This window comes from Gallinula chloropus (genome assembly GCF_964237585.1).
Source record: "Gallinula chloropus genome assembly, chromosome: 7".
Taxonomy (NCBI): Eukaryota; Metazoa; Chordata; class Aves; order Gruiformes; family Rallidae; genus Gallinula; species Gallinula chloropus.
Genome location: NC_140092.1, coordinates 26,390,534 through 26,416,848, shown reverse-complemented (window position 1 = coordinate 26,416,848; position 26,315 = coordinate 26,390,534). Strand labels below are relative to the sequence as shown.

Sequence of the window (26,315 nt, the reverse complement as noted above, 5' to 3'; positions counted from 1 at the left end):
GGGTGGAACTTCCCGGGCTCCAACTGGAGGCCATGGCCCCTTGTCCTGTCCCCACAGACACTGAGAAGAGGCTGCCCATGTCCCCCTGTGTCCCACCCTTCAGCTATTGATCCCCATTGATCAGATCCCCTCTCAGGCTGCTTCTCTCCAGGCTGAACAGCCCCAGCTCACTCAGCCTTTCCTGGCAGGGGAGATGCTCCAGGCCCTTCATCCCCTTCGCAGCCTCTGCTGGACTCTCTCCTATTACCTGGCTGAAGAGACCATCGCCCACCTCTCTTGCAGGTAGAACTGCTGTGTATCTCTACATCCTCTCTCTTAAGCAGAGGAAGACTTTCTTCTAACAGCTGAGATACTGGTCTGTACAAGCAGGGAACTGCATATATCCTCTTTGAGTTGTGGGACATCCCTGGAGTTTCTCAAACGTGTTCTCAGATTTTTCAGACAGGTTTTCCAAGCCCAAGACACAATTCCAGAGGGAAGAACAGAGATTTTCTTCATATAACCAGAGCTGGCCAGCTGCTTCATCCACTGTTGGTGTCTCTTTGCCTTTCCAGGCCAGTATTGCCTGGTGGTGTGCTCTGGACAAACCTCCCCCACATGGGTTGGGTACACTGGACTTCATCTAAATTTGTGGGTAACTGCATGTTGTCCTGACCATCATAAACACCTCCCACAGGGCTAATTCCCTTGGGTACTGCATACTTCCCTCCTCTTCCTCAACTTCATTGAAAATATTCCTTTATCCTCATAGCTGACAGGTCTCCTCCAGAGGCTGAGAGTTTGTGTCCATTTCCCAATCACCTTCTCAATGCCTCTTCCTTGGACAGGGATCCCAGCTGCTTGGCTTCCCTACCCTCTGGTAGGTACTCCTACTGGTACCTTTATCCCTGCCTAATCAGAGAAGACCAATTGATGACTGAAATCTTTTTGCCTGTCTAATAACTCACTCAGGGATAGGGAGCAGATGCTTTCCTCTGGTTCTGTCTTTCCCTCCTGTCCTTGTGATGGTCCTGTATCATCATCCTTTACTAAACAAGTTGATTTTCCTGTTACTTTCTTCTTCTGAATAGGGGTGACCAATACTGGTTCGGATTGGTTCAGCTGCAGTGCTTATTGCCAGGGTTTGTGTAGCCACAGCATAGATTTTGGGGGTTGGAGTAGCCATAGTCTGTCATGGGGGGTGGAGTTGCTGTCACTGGTTATCTTCAGGTGATAGTCTTAAATCTGTTCTTTAATACAAGACCTAAACCACATTCAGGAGACCTAGCAAAAGAAATGGGCTGGTCTGAACATCCCAAGGAGGTTCAGTGTTCTCAAGAGGTGCTGTAATTAGCCTGGAGAAGTAGAGGAAGGTGAAAGAAGGTGTTTCCCTCCCTTCTCTGAGGAGAAAAAGTGAAAAGGATAATAATTAATAGCTTCTGACAAATGGCTCCCACAGCACAGAGATGAAGCCATCACTGTCACTCTGCTGCTGCCAAATAGAGATTCAGCTGCTGCTGAACACAAACACAGAACTGGTCTGTCAATGACATTATCACACCACAAACCAGCAGCACACCCACCAGCAGAGAGAGAACCTTCATCCAACAGCCAGAGGTGACAAGCCACACATAAACACCACTAACCAGTATATTCAGCAAGTAAGGTCTCACACAGCTCTGAGAACCACTCTGGGGACAAGTAAAACAGTATTGTGTTCAGTGGACTAGTGACTTAATTAAACTAGAATAACAAATGTGTGTAACAACTTTGGGTTTACTACACATTGGTCAGGTCTGTCTTCATCACAGCCTTTCAGGGCCCCCACTGGGTGCAAAAAAGGACTGTCCCAGTTTACCCTCAGCTAAGCACCCCTTGCTCACTCATGCCCACCCAAGGTAAAAGGGAGGAGACTGGGAAAAAACCCACCAAACTTGTGGGTTGAGGTAAAAACAGCTTAATAGGATAATAAAGGATGATGGCTATTACAACTGCTATTACTGCTACAGTAACTATTATCATACCAGAGATGCACAAATGCAATTGCTCACCACACGTGGAAGGAAAAACTCCACCACCCTTTGCCTAGTCTGTTTCCAAGCAGCACATGTGCCTCCCAGCTGCCTTCCCCAGTTAGATACAGAACATGGTGTTACACAGTAGGGAAGGACCTGGGGGTTCTGGTGGGTGAGAAACTTCCCATGGGCCAGCAGTGGCTCCTGCAGCTTGGAAGGGTGATGGGATCCTGGGCTCCATCAGCAGAGGGGTGGCAGCAGGGACAAGGAGGGGATTGTCCCTCTCTGCTCTGCCCTTGGGAGGCCCCAGCTGGAGTCCTGTGTCCAGAGTTGGGGCCCCCAATGCAAGAGAGATGTGGGGCTGTTGGAAAGGGGTCAGAGGAGCCACGGAGATGATCAGAGGGCTGGAGCAGCTCCCCTGTGGAGAGAGGCTGAGGGAGCTGGGCTGGTTCAGCCTGGAGAAGAGAAGGCTGTGGGGGGACCTCACTGCAGCCTTCCCGTCCCTGAAGGGAGCAGAGAGACAGGAGGGGAATCAGCTTGTTCAAGGGCAGAGACTGGCAGGACAAGGGGGATGGAGTGAAGCTGGAGGAGGGAAGGGTTAGTTGAGATATCAGGGGGAAGTTCTTTCCAGGGAGAGTGGTGAGGGGCTGGAAGGGGCTGCCCAGAGAGGTGGGGGATGCCCCGTCCCTGGGGGTGTTCAAGGCCAGGTTGGATGGGGCCCTGGGCAACCTTGTGCAGCTCCAGGCCTGGAGGTTGGTGTCCCTGCCTGTGGCAGGGGGTTGGAGCTCTGTGCTCCTTGGGGTCCCTTCCTACCCAGACCAGTCTGGGATTCTATGATCATTTGGTCTGGGTCAGCTGTGTCCTGGCTGTGCTCTCCCAGCTTCTTGCTCACCTGGAAGGGCACAAGAAGGTGATAACTCCTTAACTCTGTGTGGACACAAGAAGTTTCTAGCAACAACTGAAACCTTCAGTGTGTTATCAACATTATTCTCATGCTAAATCCAAAACGTACCACCACACTGGCTACCAGAAAGAAAATTAACTCTCTATCAATAGAAACCAGGACACCAGTCCACCCCTCTCAGTATGCTTTAAAAACCACTGCAAATACATCAGTAAACACCCTGTTCAAATAACTTAGGGACCAGAAATCCACATGTCTATGGAAATTGGAAGCCCTAGCCCTGAGATAGCACTGATTATCAACTCCCTGGGAGTTTTCTTGAAGAGATAAATGAGGGCATGTGATTTCAAGTGAGGAAAAGAAAGACAAACACTGCTGCCATCCTCAAGGTTTATTTTGAGCCAAACCCTGTAGCAGTAAATCCTGTACTGACTGAAGTGGGAGCATAGGTGATTACTTCCCAAAATGAATGAGAGGAGACATCTTCTTTCACCTTCCTCTACATCTCCAGGCTAATTACAGCACCTCTTGAGAACATCGAACATTCCTGGGATGTTCAGACTGGCCCATTTCATTTGCTGGGTCTCCTGAATGTGGTTGAGGTCTTATATTAAAGAACAATTTAAGAATATCACCTGGAGATAACCAGTGACAAAAACTGTGAGGGCAACATCTTGAGCTCAACCACAAACAAAGGGTTTGCCCCTTTGGTGCATGAAGAGGTAGTCATTAAGAGATAATCATTAAGACTGCCCAGCACAGGTCCAAAAGATACTGAGATGAGTACAAACTGAGGATGCAACCTGGCTTGAGCATGGCATTGTCTGGGCAGCAAGTTATTTCAGAAGATGTAACCACTCTAACTCCCCAGCCCTGTCTTTACTGTAATTCAACTGTGAGCTGTGGTTTGACAGCTCTGGTCCCAGCCTGTGCTACTTCCAGGGAGGGGATTGTGCCCCTGGACTCAGCATTGGTGAGGCTGCTCCTCGAGTGCTGGGACCAGTTCTGGGCTCCTCACCATAAGAAGGACATGGAGGTCCTGGAGCGTGTCCAGAGAAGGGCAACCAGGCTGGGGAAGGGGCTGGAGGGCAAATCCTCTGAGGAGCAGCTGAGGGAGCTGGGGGTGTTCAGCCTGGAGAAGAGGAGGCTGAGGGGAGACCTTCTCCCCACCTCCCCTGCCCTGCCAGGAGGGTGCAGAGAGGTGGGCGATGGTCTCTTCAGCCAGGGGACAGGAGATGGGACGAGGGGGAATGGCCTCAAGCTGCCCCAGGGCAGGGTCAGCTCAGCTGGGAGGGAAAAGTTCTTCCCTGGCAGAGTTGTGGGGCTGTGGCACAGGCTGCCCAGGGAGGGGGCTGAGTCCCCACCCCTGGGTGTGTTTAACAGATGGGCAGATGAGGTGCTCAGGGATATGGTTTAGCACAGGACAGGAACAGTTGGTCTTGATGATCTTAAAGGGCTTTTCCAACCTTGTAATTCTGAACTGAAATTGAAAACTTTGGGCACTCCATTTCTCAAGGCATCAAGGCCAATTTCCAAAGATCTTTTGGAAACATACATTAACATACATTGCTTTGTAGGCATCCCAAGACAGCATCTAACACCCACCAGGCATTTGACAACCCTAGAAGCCTAAGTATCCTCCCTCACCCCCTAGCCCCTCCCCAAAACCCCAAAGTGTTTAATTTCTAGCCTAAGCCAGCCCATTTTAACAGAGGTGGGTTTGGGACTTCACTTGATCACTGTTTTTTCTTCATCTGGCAAACTTGGAGATTAACTACCTCCTAAACAAGACTCTTTCTCTCAAGATATCATTATTGTTGAACAAGATGAGGAAGAAGTTTCTGCTGCTGGCAAAAACACACATTTCTGAATTCCCATCCTTTCCCCTAAGCATGAACCCAGCATTAGGAGCTGAGTGCAGGAGTGGAGGTTTCATTATGATTGTTGGAAAGGATTAATCCCTACCCAGCCAGCCAATGTATACAGTGCAGTAATTAAGTGGAACCTCTGCCTGAGATGAAGCCTGAGGAAGAAAATTAGAGTCTGTGGTGCAAGGGGTGCTTTGGGCTAGAGCTGTCCCCTCATGGGTTTGCACTCCATCATGCTTGCTTTATGCAAGGCTGTCAAGCATCTCAGCTCATCCATTATCCTGGGATGAAGTGAGGAGAAGACAGGGCCAATCTCAGCATGCTTCTGTGGAACTAATTGCAGGAGACAGCAACTTGCTATTGTATGGGAAGGGAGGCAGAGAGACAGAACCCACAGGGGAGCAAGAGGAAGAAATAAAACCTGAAATACAGGCAGAAAACATCCTTTGGTCACAAAACTTGTGCTTTCCTTTTGAAAAAAACCCCACACCATCTAACCATCAGGTGTGGAACTGCATAGCCAGAGAAGGTTTAGAAAAACCCACCAAAACCAGACAAAAACTAGGTCACAACAAACACGTGGCAAAAAATATGGAAGGGTGGCAAGTCCTGATGAGCAAAGAACACATTGAAGCCTGCTGCTGTTCAGTAATGGCCTGACTCACACCAACAAGTCACTTCAGAGGCATGACCAGCCTAACATGACACAGGGCCCCAAACTAGAGGCCAGTGCTGTGGTAAGAAATCCTTTTACTTGAAAACTCCAAGAGCATCAAGGAGACTTACTTCTAAAAGGGCTTGAGTGCCCCACTCCCACCGTAACTCAGCACCAGGTCATCCCAACAGCTCTCTTCACTACCCAAAGCAAGAACATTTCCACTGTTTGGTAGAAAGACAAGGTTGCAAATCATCCCCAAGGCAATTCAACACACAAGGACGTAGCACAGGAGAAGAAAACAACCAAACCAAAATACCTAAACCCCCCCAAAACCCAATCAACCTTTACGTGGCTGTCAGCTGGAAGTCAGCTTGAGCTCTGCAAGGAGGGCTCTGTCCTGCAGCGTGTTCAGTATGTGGCTGGATCAAGATGATGGCTTGAAGGTTCCAAAACAAGTTTGCTGTAGGTCTCTGTGCAACTTGCATTTACTTAAAGCAACTCTGGAATTGTGAGGACTTAAAAGCTTAAGAACTAAGACAGGACACATACTCAAGGTATAGCTAAAAACCCCACTCCTGAGATCCCTTCTTGTTTTAAATTGACATAAACCCATTAAAATGAGCCCAGTTCTGCTGGTGGAACAGTGTCATGACATCACACAGCAGAGCAATTCACAGGAGTTAACTCCATCTGCAACTCTTTGGGCCCTGCTGAAGCAATCACCAGATGGCTGGAAGCATATCCTGCACCCCGTGCCACCACCCAGAACACTATCCTGAGCCTTAAAAAGCAAGTCCTGTGGTGTCCCAGAAAGGAGCCAGAGAACAGGACTCCTTTCCAAAACACCCTCATAGACACCAGAGCTAAAGATCATGGCCTTGAGTTCGGGTATCACAACCCCTGCCATGCACCAGCCTCTGGAGAAGTGCAATGACACAAGGGGCTGCTAAAGACCACACTGAGAGCCATGGGTGGTGGGACCCTTAAACTCTGGGACATACATTTAGCAAAGGCCACCTGGTTAGTTAACTCTGGAGGGTCTGCCAGTCCAGCTGGCCCTGCCCAATCAAAGCCTTTATGTGCTGTAGAAGGTGATTAAGTCCCTGTAGCTCACATGAAGAGCTTGTTGGGGAAGGCACTGGGTTTAGCCCTGCTTCAGACCAAGGCAAACCCATCCACGGGACTGCTTTTGCTCAGGGACCTGGGTGCACTTGGTGGGTGATGCAGAAGGATGAAGAAGTCCAATACATGCCTCCAGAGGATGTGATTTTGGGTGAGAAAAGCCAAGGATTTGTTCATCACTGCTACAAGTGTGATACCCTGTATCAATGGTGTTGTGGTAAGAACAACCAAAATGAATCAAGGATGAACTCTGATGAGACCAAGCAAGGAGCAGAGGTGATGAAACCAGAAGTGGCTTCAGCAACAAGCACTTAGCAGCTTCCTCAAGACTGGTGTCTCCAGCCTGCTGCCTGTGAGCATGGGCTGGGCCAGATACACCAGCTACAAGTTGTGGATGAAGCACCCAACAATCCAACACCACACACCATCTCCCCTGCCCTGAGAGACTGTTACTACAGGGAGAGCCCAGCACCATGAACTAAATGAGCAAGCCAGGCATGTTAGAGGGATGCCCTATAGACTAAGGGAATTGTAAGTGTGTATGAACATCTACCTATGTATCAAAGACAGGAAAACTGGTGATGATTAATTGGACAGTGCAGCATCCAGGCATGACACAGATGGAACAGAATAATGAGTGGAAAATGTCCTGGACAGAGCTCATTTTTACAAGCAGCTGGGAGTGGACACAGCCAGGACAGGTGACCCAAACCAGCCCAAGGGAATATTCCACACCATATGAAGTCAAGCTCAGTACATAGAAGGTGGTAGTGGGGAGGAGCAGTGTGATCTAATTGCAATTTGTATCATGTGCTATGCATGTTCTAAGTACTGTTGTTATTTTCCTCATCCAGTGCTGTCCCAGCAAGCTGTCCTTATCCCAACCCACAAGTTCTACCTTTATCTTCCAGTTCTCCTCCCCATCCCACCAGAGCAGAGAGGAAGCAGCAATGCTTAGCTGCCAGCTAGGGCTAAACCACAACACACATCCAAGTGAGGCAGCCCTTCCCACCATGGAGATGCTGAAACTGGAACCTGGCTAACACACCCTGAGTCTCCACCCCTGTGCCATGACTCACCTACAGAAGAGAGGTAGGAAGCTGCCAGGAAGATTTCTCTGTGTCTCTTCACCAAGTTGCAGGTGAACTCCCTATCACCCTGCTCCACAGGTGGTCCCATCACCAGTCTGCAGCTTCAAAACCTGAGCCAAGCACTTGCCCATCCCAAGCTATTTAACACAAGGATTGGTCTTATCCATGGAAAAATCATCTCCTGTGTCTGTCTTGTATTTAAAAACCAGTATCATTTTTCTTATTTGCCAAAGGCCAAGAAGAGGTCACATAAACCATTATAGAGCCCAAATATTAATTCTGAAAGACTGTAATAGTTTCATGAGCTGTGCAAAAAAATCACCATCATTCCAGATGATGTCCTACACTCACTGGCTTCTCTGTAAAATGAATTTACTTTTTCATTATTATTTACTGACTGTGCTTGTATTTCATTTGTATGGATTTTATCCAGCAAATCAGGGGGGAAAAAGCCTCAGAAAATCTAATAAAAAGATGGAGACAGTGAACAATCATTGGAGTCTGTATCTTGACTCTGGAGGTCACGTTTCTGCCTTCTTTAGAATGTTCATTTCAGGGAAACAAAAAAAAGTCATTCTGGATGGGAACAAAGCAGAGCTGGTAATGGTATGGACACATTCTGCAGGAGCAACAGCACCCCAAAAAGCACAACTGTGACAAAAGCCAGAGTTCACCCTCACTGTAAGGCTTGACAGACAGTTTGCCATCCAAATCATTATTAAAATAACACCCCAAGATTTTTAGAGGCTTCTGAAGTCAACTGTATGTGCTCAGGGATTGCTGTTTGCAGCATGTACTGACCTACATGCACGCTCCAACTGGTGGCCCTCAGGGGCTGTGCTGGGACCAGTACTGCTTAATATCCTCACCAATCCCAGACTGGTTTGGGTTGGAAGGGACCTCAAAGCCCATCTAGTTCCAATCCCCAGCCATAGGCAGGGATATCCTGCAGGAGCCCAGAGTGTCCAAAACCTCATCTAACCAGGCCTTAAACACTGCAGGGGAGGGGATATCCACAACTCCTCCTGGCATCCTGTTCCCCAGCCTCACCTCCCTCACAGTAAACAATTTCTTCCTAATATCTAATCTAAATCTCCCTTCTTGCAGTTTAAACCATTGCCCCTTGTCCTACTACTCCCTGCCCTTGGAAATAGCCCTCTCCAGCTTTCCTGTAACCCCTTCAGGAACTGGAAGGCAGCTGTAAGGCACCAGAGCCTTCTCTTCTCCAGGTTCAACAAGACCAACTATCTCAGCCTGGCTTTTGGGGGGGGGGGGGGGGAGAGGGGGGGATGCTCCAGCCCTCCTCTGGATTCCTTCCAACAGGTCCATGCCCTTTGTTATGTAACAGATTCTGAGAGAGTCACAAAGTTCCACTGGCTTCCCAGGTATTTCAATACAGAATCACAGGGGCTGGAAGGGCCCTCCAGAGCCCATGGGGTCCAGCCCCCTGCCAAAGCAGGGTCCCTAGGACAGGTCACACAGGTCGGCGTCCAGATGGGGCTGGAATCTCTCCAGAGAAGGAGACTCCACACCCCCTGGGCAGCCTGTCCCAGGGCTCCCTCACCCTCACTGGGAAGAAGTTCTTCCCTAGATTGGGGTGGAACTTCCCCTGCTCCAACTTGAAGCCATATCATCACTGCATTACCTTACTGCCATAATATTTTGACTTAGCAGGGCTTTTTGCCTTAAAAGACACAAGCAAGAGGTGAACTGCAGCCTTCAGCACTTTTCCCAAAGCTCAAATCCTGTTGCTATCAACATACACACCCAACAGGGCATCCCAGTGAACACAGTTAGGGCTTCAAAACCACTGCAGTTCAACCACTGATGATAAAGTCCAAAAGCAGGAAAAAATACCAGAGGGACATCAGCCCATAAACCAACAGTGAAGATTCTCTCAGGAATCCTATATTTAAGTCTTCACAAAAGCAATTTCTGCTCTACCCAGAGAGAAATACATCACAATCTATACCTTAGACACAATACTCCATGGATATACACACACTACTATTTATATACTACAGATTTCAAAATGTGTTACCTGAACTGTATTTTGTGTGCATGCATCTGCACACACAGAGTTAAGTTCCTACCAGGAGCACAACACAGGAAAGCTCAAACTCACAGGTAATATCCATAAATTAAGAAAAACACATTCATTAGCCCAAAGCTGCATGACCAGTTCACAGAATGTTTGGAGTTGGAAGGGACCTCCAAAGATCATCCAGTCCAGCCCCCCTGCCAGAGCAGGATCACCCAGACTAAATCCCACAGGGACACATCCAGGTGGGTTTGAATGTCTCCAGAGAAGGAGACTCCCCAGCCTCTCTGGGCAGCCTGGCCCAGGGCTCCCTCACCCTCACAGAGAAAAAGTTTCTTCTTAATAGTAACAAAAGAACTCAGTTCAAAGTTGAACTAGGTTCACATTAAGCTAGAAACCACTCTAACCCTTTCAGCACAAACAATTTTGTTCTTAAAAGCCTGCCACGCTAAACCTCAGAGTATTTCTGCAAGAGCCTCTTCCCAATGTTTCCTTCCAAGGCTGCATACCTCCAAAGGCTTCACAACCAGACTTCCAAGGCAAAGGATGAGACATGCCTATGAGGTATTCCATAAACAAATATATTTATCCTTGTGTAAATCCCCAGGCTGAGGGATAATGTAAAAGAAATCAGGAACCCTCTTCTGGGAGACTGTGTTCTAACACAGTTTTAAACTTAGCAACTGCAAAACAGTAAGGTGGTTTTTCTTTGGTAGCATTAAGTTGAAACAAGTCTCTTCACTACAGGAATAGACTACTTACAAATGAACTCAGTTTGTTACAAACTTAGAAGCTCTAGTTGTTTTCCAGTTAATTTTAAATTCATTAGCTGGGTCTCCCTGATAATGGCTTCATGTTGTCATTTCCAGTTCAGTCTGCATGAGTCACTCCTACTCTAGATAAACACCAAGCCATGTACGTTCCTTAGAGTCTGAGGGGAAAAGAAAAAGTAAAAAAAAGAGTCAGGAAAAGAGCTCAGCTACAATTCATCCTTTTATGTCACAGTGACTGATGTTTCCACAGCCCTAATTTTTAGTTTTCAGCAAGTACAGCTTATTTATAGACATTTAAAGAGTATAAATGCCACACAAGACCCATTAGAAATATAGAATTTATTTCTTTTACATTCAGACAGCAATATGTTGCAGATTTGAACATGCCACGTCCTGCATCATAGGTGACTTATGGATCCTATGTTGATAATAGCTATTGCTGGCCCAGATCAACACCAAAATGTCTTTCTGGAGTGGTGCTCTTGAGATCTTTACGCCACAAGCAGCAATTTTTGCAGCAAGGTAGTCTTGAAAACCCACTTCATAGGCTATGACAGATGAATTTCTGTTATCCAGCTGCTTACTGAATCTTACCTTTCCTGCTCCAGATCTAAGGAAAGCAATTTTGACAGTAGCAGTGGACAGGGAGATTGAGGACTTGCCCCTTTATCTCCCCTCAGTTAGCAGTTCTCAATAATACCACAGTATAAGGCCACCAAATTCCTCATGGTCTGGGAACTGTGCTTTGGCAGGGCAGCTGCCTTCCCATCCTTTTGGGGGCTGTGTGGACCCTTTGCCCCTTGCACATCCAGGTGCAAGCTAACCAAAAGAGTCAATCTCTTAGTTTTGACAGTATCCTAAAATATGTTAAGTCAACTACAACTAAAGGTCTCCGTGAGCAACAGAAAATAAAGACAAAAATCTATGCTTAAAGCTTCAAAGTACCATGAGCAAGAGGTATCTTCACAGCCAGTGTCCTGACAGCATCTCTTCAGCTTACTTCCCTCCATCCTTACAAACTCAGAAAAAACCTGTGGTGCTTCTTTCCTCTCCTCTCAACTGTCAACACATTCAGCTCAAGAACAGCAGGAGCTGCAGTGCATCATCACATGAAGATGGGGAGGGGCAGGGGAGTGAGAAGGGATACAGAGGCTCTGCCTCTGGCAGGCTCTGCACCAGAGGATATGCATACACATGAGGAGGGATTTTGCTGCTCCAGTTTTTGTGGAGGTTTTTTTTGTTTTGTCTTTTAATTTATAAAAACAACGTTATTCCTGCTAAGGCTGGTTGTGCAAAATCAGTTTTGAAGAGCCATCACTCAGTCTGACTCTGTTCCTGTAGGCAGACTTCCTATTGATCCATTTCTCACCAGCATCTTGCTGTAGTTTTTCTGCTGTTCTTCTTTGAAAGTATCTTTGACTTTTGCACGTTTGAGACCTCCATCCCTGGAACAGAGCAGGAGAGAAGAGTAGCTCATCACAACTGTTACCACTACTGTGTATTATTATATACTATATTAACTACCTTGGTCAACTCTAAGAGTCTCAACCTAAAAGATTAAGACAGTTTTTCTTCAGAGCTTCTAGAACATCCAAGTTTAAAGTAAATGTTTTAATAAACATGCTTAAGTCAGAATGCTTATGCAGTCCCAGTTGAGTTTAACCCATTAAAGCAGGCTGCTTATGCTGGTACCAGGTTGTACCTGCTACAGGCATCTTGGCCAACCTGGGATGCTATTTTCCTAGACTGTAATGAGTCAATCTTGTGCAACACCATAGTGTCTCCTGCCTTACAAATTTGGAGGGCCAACTGCACCTCCAATTGAATCCATTCACCCATTCCATCCACTAGAAAAATGAAACTCTAGGCATTATGGCTCCTACCTACTGAGACAGGACATGAGAAAGCAGGAGCAGAAAGACTCAAGCCCTGTGACTTATTTTTCTGTAGTTAGTTTTACCAACTTATCTTCCCCTTCTGCTCCTTAAATTCAGCATGACAAACAACTGTGATGGGGCCCTCTTTAAAAGCATCAAACCTTTAGCAGAAACTCCCTCCCTCAGCTTTAGGCATTTTTTAATTTTTAGTTATTTTTATTTTTACTTTCACATCCCTGCATGTGAAGTTACTCCCCTGTTTTCTCCTGAGTTAGATACCATGGAGCAGTTCTGTTTGTCACAAAGCACCTCTCAAACTAGCAAACAGCCCATGAAGTCTAGCACGGGTGGCATCACTCACCAGGGAAGCTCAGTCAGTCCTCCTTGGCGAGCAATGGCTGACTTCACTCTGTTGGCAAACTGAACAGCATCTTCACCTTCCTTCATGGGTCATAAATTCAACACAAAGCAGATAGAAGTGAATCAAACAAACTCCCATAGCACTTTTCATCTGCTGCCTCATCAAATTAGCTCCCTGCCAAGCAACCCATCCCTTATCACACCAACACAATCTGATGTGCCAATGTAAGCTCACTTATTTTTCCCTGAAGTGTTGAAATTGGGGGAAATTTGTTCCAAGGGGATGGAACACTAACAGCATTGCTACTGTGAGAAGCACTGTGTTTACTGCTATCCTTTGCATAGCTGATGTTCTGCTGATGGTACCAAGCTGCACACAAAGGCAACAATATCAGGAGTCCAGATTAAAACTCTTCATTTTGAGACAAGGGGTGAGTATGGGTTCTGGGGTAAAAAAGGGGTAAAGAGAGGCACTTGCTGTTCTTAAACAGTGATCAGTCACCCAGATGCTTGATTACCTTTCTAACCATTGGTGGCATATACCACACGTTGCAGACAATGGCCCAGCTGGTCATTATTCGCAGCAGGTAGCTCACGATGTTGTATTTGCTGCTGTTCCAGAAGGCGTCTCCAAACTGAGGATCATACTGCAAGGGGTCACCAAAAACCAAGTTAGATAAACTCCCTTCCCCACAGCCCATCACAGCCAGTCTCAGATCTGAGGCAAATGCTCCCAGCCACATACCAGAGTAAGAGAATCACAAAATCCCCAGGTTGGAAAAGCCCTTTAAGATCATCAAGTCCAACTGTCCCTGTCCTGTGCTAAACCATATCCCTGAGCACCTCATCTCCCCATCTGTTAAACACACCCAGGGGTGGGGACTCAGCCCCCTCCCTGGGCAGCCTGTGCCACAGCCCCACAACTCTGCCAGGGAAGAGCTTTTCCCTCCCATCTGAGCTGACCCTGTCCTGGCACAGCTTGAGGCCATTCCCCCTCGTCCCATCTCCTGTCCCCTGGCTGAAGAGACCATCCCCCACCTCTCTGCACCCTCCTGGCAGGGCAGTGGAGGTGGGGAGAAGGTCTCCCCTCAGCCTCCTCTTCTCCAGGCTGAACACCCCCAGCTCCCTCAGCCGCTCCTCAGAGGATTTGCCCTCCAGCCCCTTCCCTGGACACACTCCAGGACTTCCATGTCCTTCTTATGGTGAGGGGCCCAGAACTGGACCCAGCACTCAAGGTGCAGCCTCACCAGTGCTGAGTCCAGGGGCACAATCCCCTCCCCAGACCTACTGGCCACTAATTTTGATACAAGCCAGGATGCTGTTGGCCTTCCTGGCCACACTGCTGACTCATGTTCTGTGTGGAGTCAACCAACACCCCCAGGTCCTTCTCAGCCTGAGAAGATTCACAATTAACATGTTTGCTTAGAACAAAGCTTTAGGACAATTAGCCTGTACTTATTTGTGCTGCTCCTGATTACAAAGCAGAACCAGCAGCAGATGTCACCAATTTGTCCAAACAGCCAAAAAGAGTTAAGCCTGCTGTGAGCCACGTGCTTCCCTTCAGCACTGGGAAGGACCAGCTGGATCTCCCTTCATTCCAGCTTTCTGGAAGAAGCTGGTCCCACCAGGTCCTACCATCAAGGCTCCAGAGGCTGATGACTTCACTTTTGTTTCAGCCACTTGTACTCTAGGAGCCATCCACAGCCAGAGCTACTGTGCTTTCATTAGCAGCTGCAGTCAGACAGCTTCCTTCCACCCTGACAAAAACAGGTCCCAAACTTTGGCATCCAGCAGCCAGCTCCTTTGACTTACTTTGATTGCAACAGGATAGATTGTCCCTCCTATTTCAAAGCTTCCCTTCTTGAACATCATCACAGATGTATTGTTTATGCAGGTGCCTGTCCAAGAACAAAGCTGAAGTCATTATTCCACACACCCTACCCTATTTCAGTAGCAACACTACATCAACATACAGGTCTCACACTCACTGAGGGGCAAATGCAGGCCCTTTGTGGGCAAGTTGGGCATCTCCCCCATGCTTGCTTTCATTCTTTGTCTTGTGACTGACTCCCTGAATGAAGCCAGAACATGTGCAAGACAAAATGCACAGGGCTGAGGTTAGATCTGTAGGACAACCAATTGATATTGAAAAGAAACAATTTTCCCATTCTTCTGCCTACAGATTCTGCCAGGAGACCCAACAGCCAGGGTCAGTATTCTGTTGTCTTTGTGCAATCTCACATTAAAGATGAAAAAGAAGAATGTCCTAATCAAAACTAAGGCAAGAGATGAAGATCCATTTGAGCACTGGAAGCCATGAAAAGAGAACAGGGGTGACACATACACTGAATAGTGAGAAGGAGCTTCTTACCTTCTGGAAAAATTAAGATTGGGAGCTTGGTTTTATCTGCCACATGTTCCCTGAGCCTGTGGAAGCAGAAGGAAAGCTTAAGATCAGCTTGTTTCCACTCTTCTTTCCTCAGGCAGGTGCATTAAAAATAACTTAATGTATAAACACATTTGTTTGAAACCAAAGCCTTTTACTGGACACTAATTTGTACCTACATCTCTGCTTCTGACAAGCCTGAGGCTTTGTGCAAGCCATCCCTTAGGTCTCCAGTGCCTTACACTGAGGCAACATTTGCTTTCTTCCCTCCATATCAACTTGTCTGTGACTGTCAGGAAAGCCAACAAGTGACTGTCATTAACTCAGCCTGCAAGAAAATGCCTCCATTAAAAAGTGTTCTGCAATGGTTCACCCAGGCTCTGCTTCCTTAACAGCACATTTCTTACAAAGATGAGTCCTAAATAACTTCTCAAACCTGTCAAAATTCACCTAAAGTCCTTTAAAAGTCAGGCAGAACTTCTATGACTGTACTACAGTGGTCACAGGGATGCTTTTGGTGGCATTCTGCAGGAAACTGCCTTGGTAAGCAGCTCAGTTTCATATCCAGATATGGTTTTGCCCCTCAGCCAAACAAGGAAAGGCTGAGTGAGCTGGGGCTGTTCAGCCTGGAGAGAAGCAGCCTGAGAGGGGATCTGATCAATGGGGATCAGTAGCTGAAGGGTGGGACACAGGGGGACATGGGCAGCCTCTTCTCAGTGTCTGTGGGGACAGGACAAGGGGCCATGGCCTCAAGTTGGAGCAGGGGAAGTTCCACCCCAATGTGGGGAAGAACTTCTTCCTGGTGAGGGTGAGGGAGCCCTGGGACAGGCTGTCCAGGGGGGTGTGGAGTCTCCTTCTCTGGAGAGATTCCAGCCCCATCTGGACCTGTGTGACCTGTCCTAGGGACCCTGCTTTGGCAGGGGGTGGGACCCCATGGGCTCTGGAGGGCCCTTCCCACCCCACCCCTACAATCCTGTGACTATTCACAGTTTTGAGCCACTGCAGGAATTGAGACAATTTGTATCATAAAATGACTATTTTTTTTTACCCCATCAGTATTTTCTCTCCAACAAAGTCCCAGAATTTGAAGCATCTTCTCATCCTTCCCAAACATCTATCTGAATTTATCAGTGTTATTTATGCTGACAGCTACCCAAATGAGATGTTTTGCAATAATCTGCTGCATCCCAGACCTCACCAGAACCTTTGTCTGAATGGTTCCACTCTGTATGAGCTTCCCAAGCCTTCCTCAGCAACCCAGGAACCTGACATTTTGTCTCTGTACCAAAGCCCACACCAGCAGGCACATTTGGGTCACGCTGAGCTTGCTGCTCCACCCCTCCAACTCACTCTGAGCTGCTGCCAGGCATCTGATTGCTCCCACTCCTACCCATACCAACCAACATGCAACACCCTGCACCACTCCAGCCTATGCTAATGTGGAATTACAGATAAATGGCCAATTAATCCCAGGGATACAAGTTATAAGCAGCAGTTGTTTGGAATACAACCACCAGATGCTTTTGTGAGTCAGCCTTTGGGCTCTCAAGATCCCAAGGTTGCAACGTGAAACAGGGAATTGGATTCTCAGCTTCTTGGGCTTCCCAAAGGTTTAACCCCTCACTCTGCTCGGAGGGTTTGGGGATGGCACGGCCCTCACAGCCCCTCCTCAGGCAGCGGCAGGCCCCGGGTGGCTCCCGCCCCACAGCTCACCGTTTTGTCACTAGATGGCGGTCTCTCATCTCCGAGCGCTCAAACCAGACGTGGGGACAGGCCTTGACTGTGGCTCTCTGAATAACTCCCATCAGCCCGCCGTGGACCTGCCCAACCTGCAAGCCCAAGGGAAAACAGCAGCGTTTGAGACACCCAAAAAGCAAGAACCTCCTCCTTTGCATCCCCCTCCCGGCTCCAGAGAACCCAAACACATGGGAAAGCTCAAGCCAGGGTTGGGCAGTGCCCACAGAAACTTTAAATGCATTTTTATGTGTGTATGGAAGCATTCCTCAGGTATTTCAAATACCAAGAGCCAAGCATTGACACTGCTGGGACAACGTCACCAGCACGGAACCTGGAGACCAAGATCAACACAATTTATACTTTCCCCCTCACTGATTAATGGCTCATGTGAGCATCTCTACTGTGAAAGTTCAGCTCTGAGCTCCACAGCCACCACCACTGTCCTGGTTCCAGCCAGGACAGGGTTAACTTCCCCAAGCAGGCAGCACAGGGGAGCTGTGTTAGCTCAGGCTGTTCTCCACACCAGGTGGCATCACTCCACAGAGGCTGGAGGGGCTCTGGGACAGTTCAAGTGCAGTAGGGTAACAGGTCAGCCCTCAGTGTTATCACTCTGTGCCTGTGTACTTTGCCCTGGGCTTTTGGTTTTGCTGTGTCATCAGCAAACTGTCCTTATCCCAACCCTCAGGGGCTCTGTCCTCTTCTCCTCTGGAGGGGTGAGAGAGCAGCTCATGGTGCTCAGCTGCTGCCTGGGGCTGAACCAGCCTGTCAGCCTGGGGCTGACACTCACAATCTTCCCCTGTCCTAGACTGTCTCCCTCTGCTGCAGTCACCACTCCTCTTACCATAGCATAGCACCCATCATTTGTCAGAATGATGGCATCTATGGGGGATGTGTGGTTGGCAACACAAATTCCTCCTTTCTTAGGTTTGTTTTCCCTGCAATGACAGAATTTTCATTAGACCCATACACTAAGCACCACATCACACACAGAACATTCCAGAACGCTGTCAGGTGAGTCAGCATCTAGCATGACATTAACCAGGAGAGCTGTCCCATTCTAGATGGGATACTCATACATGTAGAAGTACACACACACTTCAGCTGATGTTACCATAGCTTACTCACTTGTTGTGGTAGTGGATGGTACCAGACAGGGCTCTGACAAGGATGCGGGAGCACGTGAGGTGCACCTTTTCACTCAGATAGTTTTTCACACTGTAAGAGAGCACAGATCACAGAATCACAGACTGGGCTGGGTTGGAAGGGACCCCAAGGAGCACAGAGCTCCAACCCCCTGCCACAGGCAGGGACACCAACCTCCAGGCCTGGAGCTACACAAGGTTGCCCCGGGCCCCATCCCACCTGGCCTTCAACACCCCCAGGGATGGGGCACCCACCTCCTCTCTGGGCAGCCCCTTCCAGCCCCTCACCACTCTCTCTGCAAAGAACTTCCCCCTAAGATCTCATCTAACCCTTCCCTCCCTCAGCTTCACTCCATCCCCCTTGTCCTGCCAGTCTCTGCCCTTGAACAAGCTGATTCCCCTCCTGTCTCTCTGCTCCCTTCAGGGACGGGAAGGCTGCAATGATGTCCCCCCAGGGCCTTCTCTTCTCCAGGCTGAAGAGAATCAGATATCTGGAACGTTCTGGAAAGAAGCCAGACATGGACTCAATCTTCTCCAGCCTACTCAACACAACTCAGGGCTGAAATTTTCCTGGTACTCTGGAGTACAAAGGGATATTCCCAGCTCTGTCACTCAATTGCTCCAGCAGGTCAGCCAACACATGCCATACCCTGCTGTGACGTAGGCAAGGCTGTCATCTCACTGGGTAGTTTTTGTCCTTGCACTTTTATCTCACCTACAACACTCCCTTTGAGTCTCTCATGACAGCAAGAGAAGGCCAGAAATCACCAACCAGTGCCAAGCCTGGCAAGAGGCCAGCCCAAGTTCAAAATGCCACAAAAAGCAAAGCTACAAGTTTGTGGGTGGACTATCAGTAGTCTATGACTTGTAAAATCTCTCCAGTCCTAATCTTGAGCTGTTTGCGTAACACAGCTTGGCAAACTGATCCCTCTCACACAGTACCTACCTGCTGTTTGGCAGCTGTCCTACCACTGTTGTCCCCACAATCATTGAGGTAATCCCAATGGCAGCCAGGGTAAAGCTACAGGCAGAACAGACATTAAATCAAAATAAGCAGTTTTCCACATTTTCATATCATTTTACCTTTTAAAATAGGAAGTGGTTGAAGGAATTGAAGTACTCCTCAGATACCTGACACAGCCAGTGCTTGCAATCAGCAATTCCCTGACACATTGCTCAAAGTCACAGCCTAGCAAAGGCAGCAGATTCAGATACCCTGATGCACAGATTATCAGGAACTTCACAGTTCACCCAAGTTATGCTGCCAATACAAATGACTTTGTAGAGGAACCATTTGCAGAGATGATGACCACTAGGCCTTAACCTACCCTCCACATTAAACAGCAAGATAAAAAACATTCTGAATGGCCTCTTAACCATACAAAAGAGAGTTTAAGTGGTTCATAGAATCACAGAGTCACAGACTGGTCTGGGTTAGAAGGGACCCCAAGGAGCATACAGTTCCAACCCACCTGCCACAGGCAGGGCCACCAACCTCCAGGCCTGGAGCTACACAAGGTTGCCCAGGACCCCATCCAACCTGGCCTTCAACACCCCCAGGGATGGGGCACCCACCTCCTCTCTGGGCAGCCCCTTCCAGCCCCTCACCACTCTCTCTGCGAAGAACTTCCCCCCAATATCTTATCTAACCCTTCCCTCCTTCAGCTTCACTCCATCCCCCCTTGTTCATCTTCTGTACCTCTTAATGCTGCCTTTGGATTAAAAAAGCTGAGATGACAGGTCCCACAAAACCACATGTACACACTCCGAGGCTGAGAAGGTCCCTCAGCACCCAGGAGCTTACCGTAGGGGCAGCAGAAAGCAGTACCGCACGATGACCCCAATGACCCACACAACAGTCAGCCTCAGGCTGATGTAGTGAAAGTTGACATTAGTCCTTGTGAGAAGATTCCAAGAAACCAGCTCTTCAGAGGAAAACCTTTGGGTGACTTCATCATCCACAATGGCCTCAAAGCCTTTCCTGCAGAAGTAAAAGATGTCGGAGAATTCGAAGTCGGCTCGATGCAGACGCGCGATCTCCTTCTCCATGGGTGTTTCATCTCTTTCAATGATACCTGGAGAAGGAAGGGGTAGCCATGAGGGGACAACTCAGCAACAGTAATGCTCTGCCTTACTTGAGGAGGCAAGTTTATTGGCAGGGCCCTCCTGTGACAGCAAGATCAGATGGGTAGTTGAACAGAGCATACTCCTCAGTAGGGCACTCAATCATAGAATGCTTTGGGTTGGAAGGGATCTCAAAGATCATCTAGTCCCAACCCCCCTGCCATGGGCAGGGACACCTTCCACCAGCCCAGGGTGCCCAAAGCCCCATCCAACCCAGCCTTGAGCCCTGCCAGGGATCCAGGGGCTTCCACAACCTCTCAGGGCACCCTGTGCCAGGGCTTCCCCTCCCTCACAGGGAAGAATTCCTTCCTAATGCTTAACCTAACCCTACCCTCATTCAGCTTGAAGCCATCACCCTGTGTCCTGTCCCCACACTCCCTGGTGACCAGCCCCTCTCCCACGCTGCTGTAGGACCACTTCAAGGATTGGTAGGCTGCAATTAGGTCTCCCTGGAGCCTTCTCCAGGCTGACCAAGCCCAGCTCTCTCAGCCTGGCTTCATAGGAGAGGTGCTCCAGGGCCCTGATCAGCTCTGTGCCACCCACTGAACTTGCTCCAACAGCTCCATTTCTTTCCTGTACAGGGGACAGGAATCACAGAATGGTTTGGGCTGGAAGGGACCTTAAAGGTCATCTAATTCCAATGCCCCCTGCCACGGGCAGGGACACCCTCCACCTGAACTTGCTAGTTCAGAGCTGCAGTACAAACAGCATGTATTCCCTCTTCCTCCTCCCTTTTCACTTCTTTTATACTTATGCTCTGATAAGCACCCATTTCTCACTAGAGCTTCCCAAGGCAAGGTCATGTTGCAGAAGCTGAATATAAAGATCAAGTAGCTGCTCTCTGGTAAGCAAGTTTGGCTCTAGAAATTAATAACTGAAGATATCTGGAATGACATTTAACCAGAACACCCATCCCAAGACACTCAACTAGGATTAGAGGTCCAAGTCCAGGTTGCCACTCTGTCAGACACCATCTGACAGACTGCACAAACTCTGTGCTTCCATGTAGAGATAAAAACATGGAAGGAGGAAGCACTCAACTGTTTCAAGCCACTAGGCACTTCCACACATCCCACAATATGGAAATGTGCATCCCAAAGCAAGTCCTGCCAGGAGCAAAGCTCTGGGAATATATTTGCTGTGCAAATTACACACAGCACTTAAATGACAAGTGACATCTTTGTACTGCACTGCAACATGTGTAGGATAACAAGAGAAGCTCCTAAATGAAAGGTCCACAAATCACTAAGGTGGACAACATGCAAGGGAGATGTCACACTGCAAGAAAATCTGTTAGCACCTTCAGCTCTGAACTTGGCAGCCACAACTTCACATTCCCCCAGTGGAGCATCTCAGTGCACTGTCCTATCACTACCCTATAAATATAGGTGGTTAATACGACACACCCCAACACCCACGTGTGCTTTGGGATCTAAATTACACAACCATTCAGCAGGGTGGACTCCACTTGTGTTGTATTTAACCCCAATCCAGATCTCTCATCAGTCAGTCCCTCAAACCTCTAAGCTGTGGAACATCCAGGACCATCGGCGAGCCAGCCCAACCTGCCTGCTCCCTGCTGCTGCTGGGGTGGGGGTCAGGTCACTGGGGAACTCTGCAGCACCCACCACACAACCACTCTCCTCTCCAGTTCCCAGGGAAAATGGGAACAGTTCCTCCTCATCCACCCAGCCAGTTCATCAGCTGCCAAGCAGCTGGTTTTCCTGGCTCCTAGTTGTTGTTGTTCTTGGCTGCAACCAGCCCAGGGTTCAGATTGAACACACTGCTGGCACAGCTGAGACAGCACAGTTGTAGTGTCTTGCCTCACCAGCCTGTCCTGTCACTGTCACACGACACCTCTACACACAACCTGGTTTGTAACCTTGGGAAAGGCTACTCAGAGCCAAGGTCTCAGGAGCACCGTAAGGTATTATGAACAGAGTTAAACACATGCTGCTCAGGTGATGCACTTGGTCTTCTCATCATGAGAAATAACATTTTGTGGCCTTTAATCCCTTGGCCATGACAGAGTTGATTGTGCCAAAGACAGCTAAAAGGCAGCTGTACAGGCTGCACAGGCACAGTAAACATCACACTCACACCCAAAACAGTCCTGGCTGCTGCTTCACTCAGTGCCACCACAGCCCCAAGCCTTCAGGCTCACATAATCTAGTCAGCTAATCACCCCAGGCTCAAGCTTGACACTATCTCCTACAGTCACCTTGTTTGACTAGGCTTTGCTTTTAGTGGATGCCACTTTCAAACCTCTGACTTAGCAGCATTTCTGTGGTTTTTAAACCCACAGACTTTAAGGGGAGTGAGTGCCTCTTGCCAGTGCCACACTCACACCAACTGCTGGTTACTCAGCTGTGAGGGGATCAACATCTAGTCTCTGTGTATTAAAGGCCTGGAGCTTTAATCACTCAGCCTTTCCCCTGCGAGGAAAGGCTGAGTGAGCTGGGGCTGTTCAGCCTGGAGAGAAGGAGCCTGAGAGGGGATCTGTTCAATGGGGAACAATAGCTGAAGGGTGGGACACAGGGGGACATGGGCAGCCTCTTCTCAGGGTCTGTGGGGACAGGACAAGGGCCGATGGCCTCAAGTTGGAGCAGGGGAAGTTCCACCCCAATCTGGGGAAGAACTTCTTCCCGGTGAGGGTGAGGGAGCCCTGGGACAGGCTGCCCAGGGGGTGTGGAGTCTCCTTCTCTGGAGAGATTCCAGCCCCCTCTGGACGCCAACCTGTGTGACCTGTCCTAGGGACCCTGCTTTGGCAGGGGCTTGGACCCCATGGGCTCTGGAGGGCCCTTCCAACCCCTGTGATTCTGTGATCCTCTCAGCTAACAGCTACCACTGGACTCAGCACAGAAACATTCTGCCCTCTAACACAGAGGGAGCTGGAGGTGACAGCACCAGGTAACCACCCCAACAGCAACTACTCCAGCCAACATTTTTCTTGGGACTATTCCTTATCACACCACCAACACACAGGCACTGGCTGCTGTGTCTGCCCACAGATGTGACGACACTGGATTTGGTACTACAGAGAAAGGTGGTGTCTCCTCAGTCATGTTTCATATTTAGGAACACTGGATTTTAATGTCTCTGGGGAGCATCATTATTGCTCTGCCCAGGAACAGGAAAACTTGCCCTTGCATATGCATCTGCAATGCTCCCTCCTGTCCTCACCCACCTCCTAGTGAGGACTGGATTGTCAGGAATGATGGAAGAGGTGCTACGTATGTCCCTTCAGCATTTCAGACCACAGATGAGTACACACACTTACCTTTACCCTGGTTTAATCAGCTACTCTGTAATTCATTATCACTGGGAGTATCTCCTCCCTCAGTAAATATTGCACAATGCATTTGGGCCTCTCCACCTGCTCATGTTCTGTCAGCTTCAGGGGACAGGATGCCAGCTTACACAGTGCCCTGTTAGGCCTACATGTGCCCTGGCCCTCAAGTACTTTCATCCACATACAGGAACTCAGAATCCTAATCACAAGTCAGTTCTATGCTTAAAAAGCTCCCAAGAGCAATATAGAAAGCAGTGCTTGGCACTGCAGACTCCACAGCTCCCCTGTTCCCCATACTCCACACCTTCTGAAGTAAGGAATAGTTAAGACTACATCTTACTGCAGTAAGAGCCACCCACAGTGCAGAAAGGTTTGAATTTTAACTTCAAACACAAAAAGGACATTAAGAAGCATGCTCTGGGCCACCATCACAATTGTGTACCCCATCCACAACACCACTTGAACATCATCTGCATGCAGTCTTCTATATTTATTACCTCAGGCTATTTTTACTATCACTAACCCTCCAGACCATGGAGTTCATTCATTAGTCCAGGTTCTAAACTCCAGCACATATTAGCACTGTACACCCCTCAGTCACACACACAGGGGGAATAGGTACGTGTAGTTTCATGCAAAGTTAGCTCATAGAACATAACCTGTGTCCTCTCTCCCTTTACCTTTCCTTTCTAGAAAAGAAAGGACCATGAAGCAGACAGATCAGGTATCTTGGAAGACAAAAGCTCCTACTGCACAGCTGAAGCTGAAGCAGTGCAGTTGGATGTCCTGCCCTCTCACTGACCCATGACATGCTGGAATCCTATCACCCTTACAGGAAGAAAAAGGATATCTTGCCACACCACTGGCAGCCTGTGAAACAGAGAGCAGGGCACTGACATTATTTGGAAGGATCACTCACCTTACCTTCCCCCCACAGCTTTCAGGACATCACTGAGTGATGTGGGACACCCTTTTTTCCAGCCACTTTAAAGCCAGCAATTAAGCAAGACAAATTTTAACCTGTTGTAAGAGCTGCTGTGCTCCACCTCCAGTTTATTATTACAGGTGCTAATTGACAGTTGGATCTCCTACCACTGGAGCCTGCTTCATGCCTGGCCTGCAGACAATACAAGTGTTTACAGTACTGATAAGGATGCTCCTGTGGAGATGACACACAGACAACCAGTTCAGCAGTTCAGCCCCCATTACTGCACAATGTTCCCAAGAGCTAATCCATAGAATCAGGTAACAATTGATTTGTCTAACTGGCAAGCTGGCCCAGCTCCCCACTGTGCTGCCCAATGAGACCACACACACAAAGTGCTGTCAAACATGAGCAAATGAATGGCAAGACCAAGGCAGTCAAGGACCAGAATAAGACCAAGCACTGGCTGCAATGCTTTGCTGAGCCTTCTATTTCCTGGGCAAACTCAGACTGCTCTCTCTCTCACTTGCAGCTCCTAAGTCTTACAGCCAACTCTGACCTAGTACAGCCTACCACAACACACACAGTGTGCGTTAAGACAGAGTAAAATAACTCATTTCAAAACCAGGCTAAAGGAAGAAATATGAAGCAACTCTTCAGCTGTCTTTCTACAGATAAGGAGCGTAAGAAGTTTGTCTGGCAAACACAGAGAACTCCAGGGGGCAAAAAAATGACTAGCAGCAGACTGAAAAAGGGGAACAAGTGTAACAGCACACACTTCCATGTCCTGCAACAGAAAGCACAGAGCTTGGGAAAGAAAAGTGCTGTAGAGGAGTCATTCAGATCTCCTCAGAGATGAGGCACACTTTGAAGCTGTCAAGGCAGATAGCTGACAACAGCCCTGCAAGCAGTGACCTAAAGACAGAGTTTAACATACAAAAAAATCAAAGCTGGTATTGTAACTCAAATTTTAGTCTCCTCCTTAAGTTCTATCTTGTTTTGTTAAAGTTACATCCTACCTTTCATTTCCTCACCCCCTGTTTTTTTTTATCCATTCAGCACAAGCCAGTAAAAGCAGCATTTCATTCTGCAGGAACAGCTCTTGTGCCAGCAGCATTGCAAAACAATTACATGTAACAGTTTTCAATGACCCCACCTCTTCTCCAGTTCTTTCATACATTCATCTAACTTCTACATTTGGAAAGGACTAACGTTCTGAAGTAGAATGAGTCTTATCAATCTGACTTCACCCCCAGTTCTCACCGTTAGCAGGAGTCTTCAGCATCTGTGGCTGTGGCTTTTTGACACCTTTTTCTATCCGTAGGGTGGCCCACTGTTGAAGAGAGAGAACATATTATTTCCAAACCACAGCATTCACTTCATCACCTAAAAGAGAAACAGCTAAACAAAGACAGGTTGGGATTTCTAAGCATCTTCCCCAGGCAACCATCACCCATCTTCCCCAGATGCATCCACAAGCCCATACACAGCTCCTCCAAAGGAACACTGACTGCCTCAGTGTATTTAATAGCAAAAACCCCATGTGGGGCTGGTCAGTAACTTCCCAACACTGCTTGCCAGTCATCAGGGAGCTGATGGGGTGCTTCTCAGGTGTTTCAGTTCAGATACACAGCCACCAAGACCTGGCAGGCCTCCATCAGCCTTGGCCCTTCCACACCAGCCACAGAACCAGGGCTGTGTAGGACAGTGGGAGAGCTGAGTGAGACAGCAACCCCTGAGCACACAGCACATGCTCAGGGCTGACAGGCACATCACAGCTCAGCTGGGTTTCTTCCAGAGTAGATTCACCACACTGAAGGAAAAGGAAGTCCTACCTGGGTAAGTCCAGCTGAGGCCTGCACTCTTGACTCTAACACACCAACAACAGAGCAGCAGCAGAGTTCTAAGCAACAGGGCAAATCCCTGTAGCAAGCTGCTGCAGAGCCCCTTCCCCTGCCAGTTCACTGGGTTACAGACAGCTTTGTTTCTAGTGGGTGTGCTAGAAGGAGAATGAAATTGGT

The 26,315-nt window shown here is 48.4% G+C and overlaps 1 protein-coding gene across 1 annotated transcript in view; it reads right to left on the bottom strand.

Moving 5' to 3' along the window:
* Window positions 1–10,782: 10,782 nt before the first annotated feature.
* LOC311193683 (glycerol-3-phosphate acyltransferase 3) overlaps window positions 10,783–26,315 on the bottom strand; it is a gene marked incomplete at its 5' end in the record, with an annotated part of 28,640 nt that continues 13,107 nt past the window's right edge. The window contains 11 exons of the mRNA XM_084266601.1: window positions 10,783–11,896; window positions 12,690–12,769; window positions 13,207–13,335; window positions 14,501–14,586; window positions 15,060–15,115; window positions 16,788–16,903; window positions 17,653–17,746; window positions 17,937–18,026; window positions 18,900–18,974; window positions 19,758–20,028; window positions 25,558–25,627. Of these exons, the coding sequence (XP_084122727.1) occupies window positions 11,770–11,896; window positions 12,690–12,769; window positions 13,207–13,335; window positions 14,501–14,586; window positions 15,060–15,115; window positions 16,788–16,903; window positions 17,653–17,746; window positions 17,937–18,026; window positions 18,900–18,974; window positions 19,758–20,028; window positions 25,558–25,627 (1,194 nt within the window). The 3' untranslated portion in view covers window positions 10,783–11,769. The remainder of the gene's footprint in view (window positions 11,897–12,689; window positions 12,770–13,206; window positions 13,336–14,500; window positions 14,587–15,059; window positions 15,116–16,787; window positions 16,904–17,652; window positions 17,747–17,936; window positions 18,027–18,899; window positions 18,975–19,757; window positions 20,029–25,557; window positions 25,628–26,315) is intronic.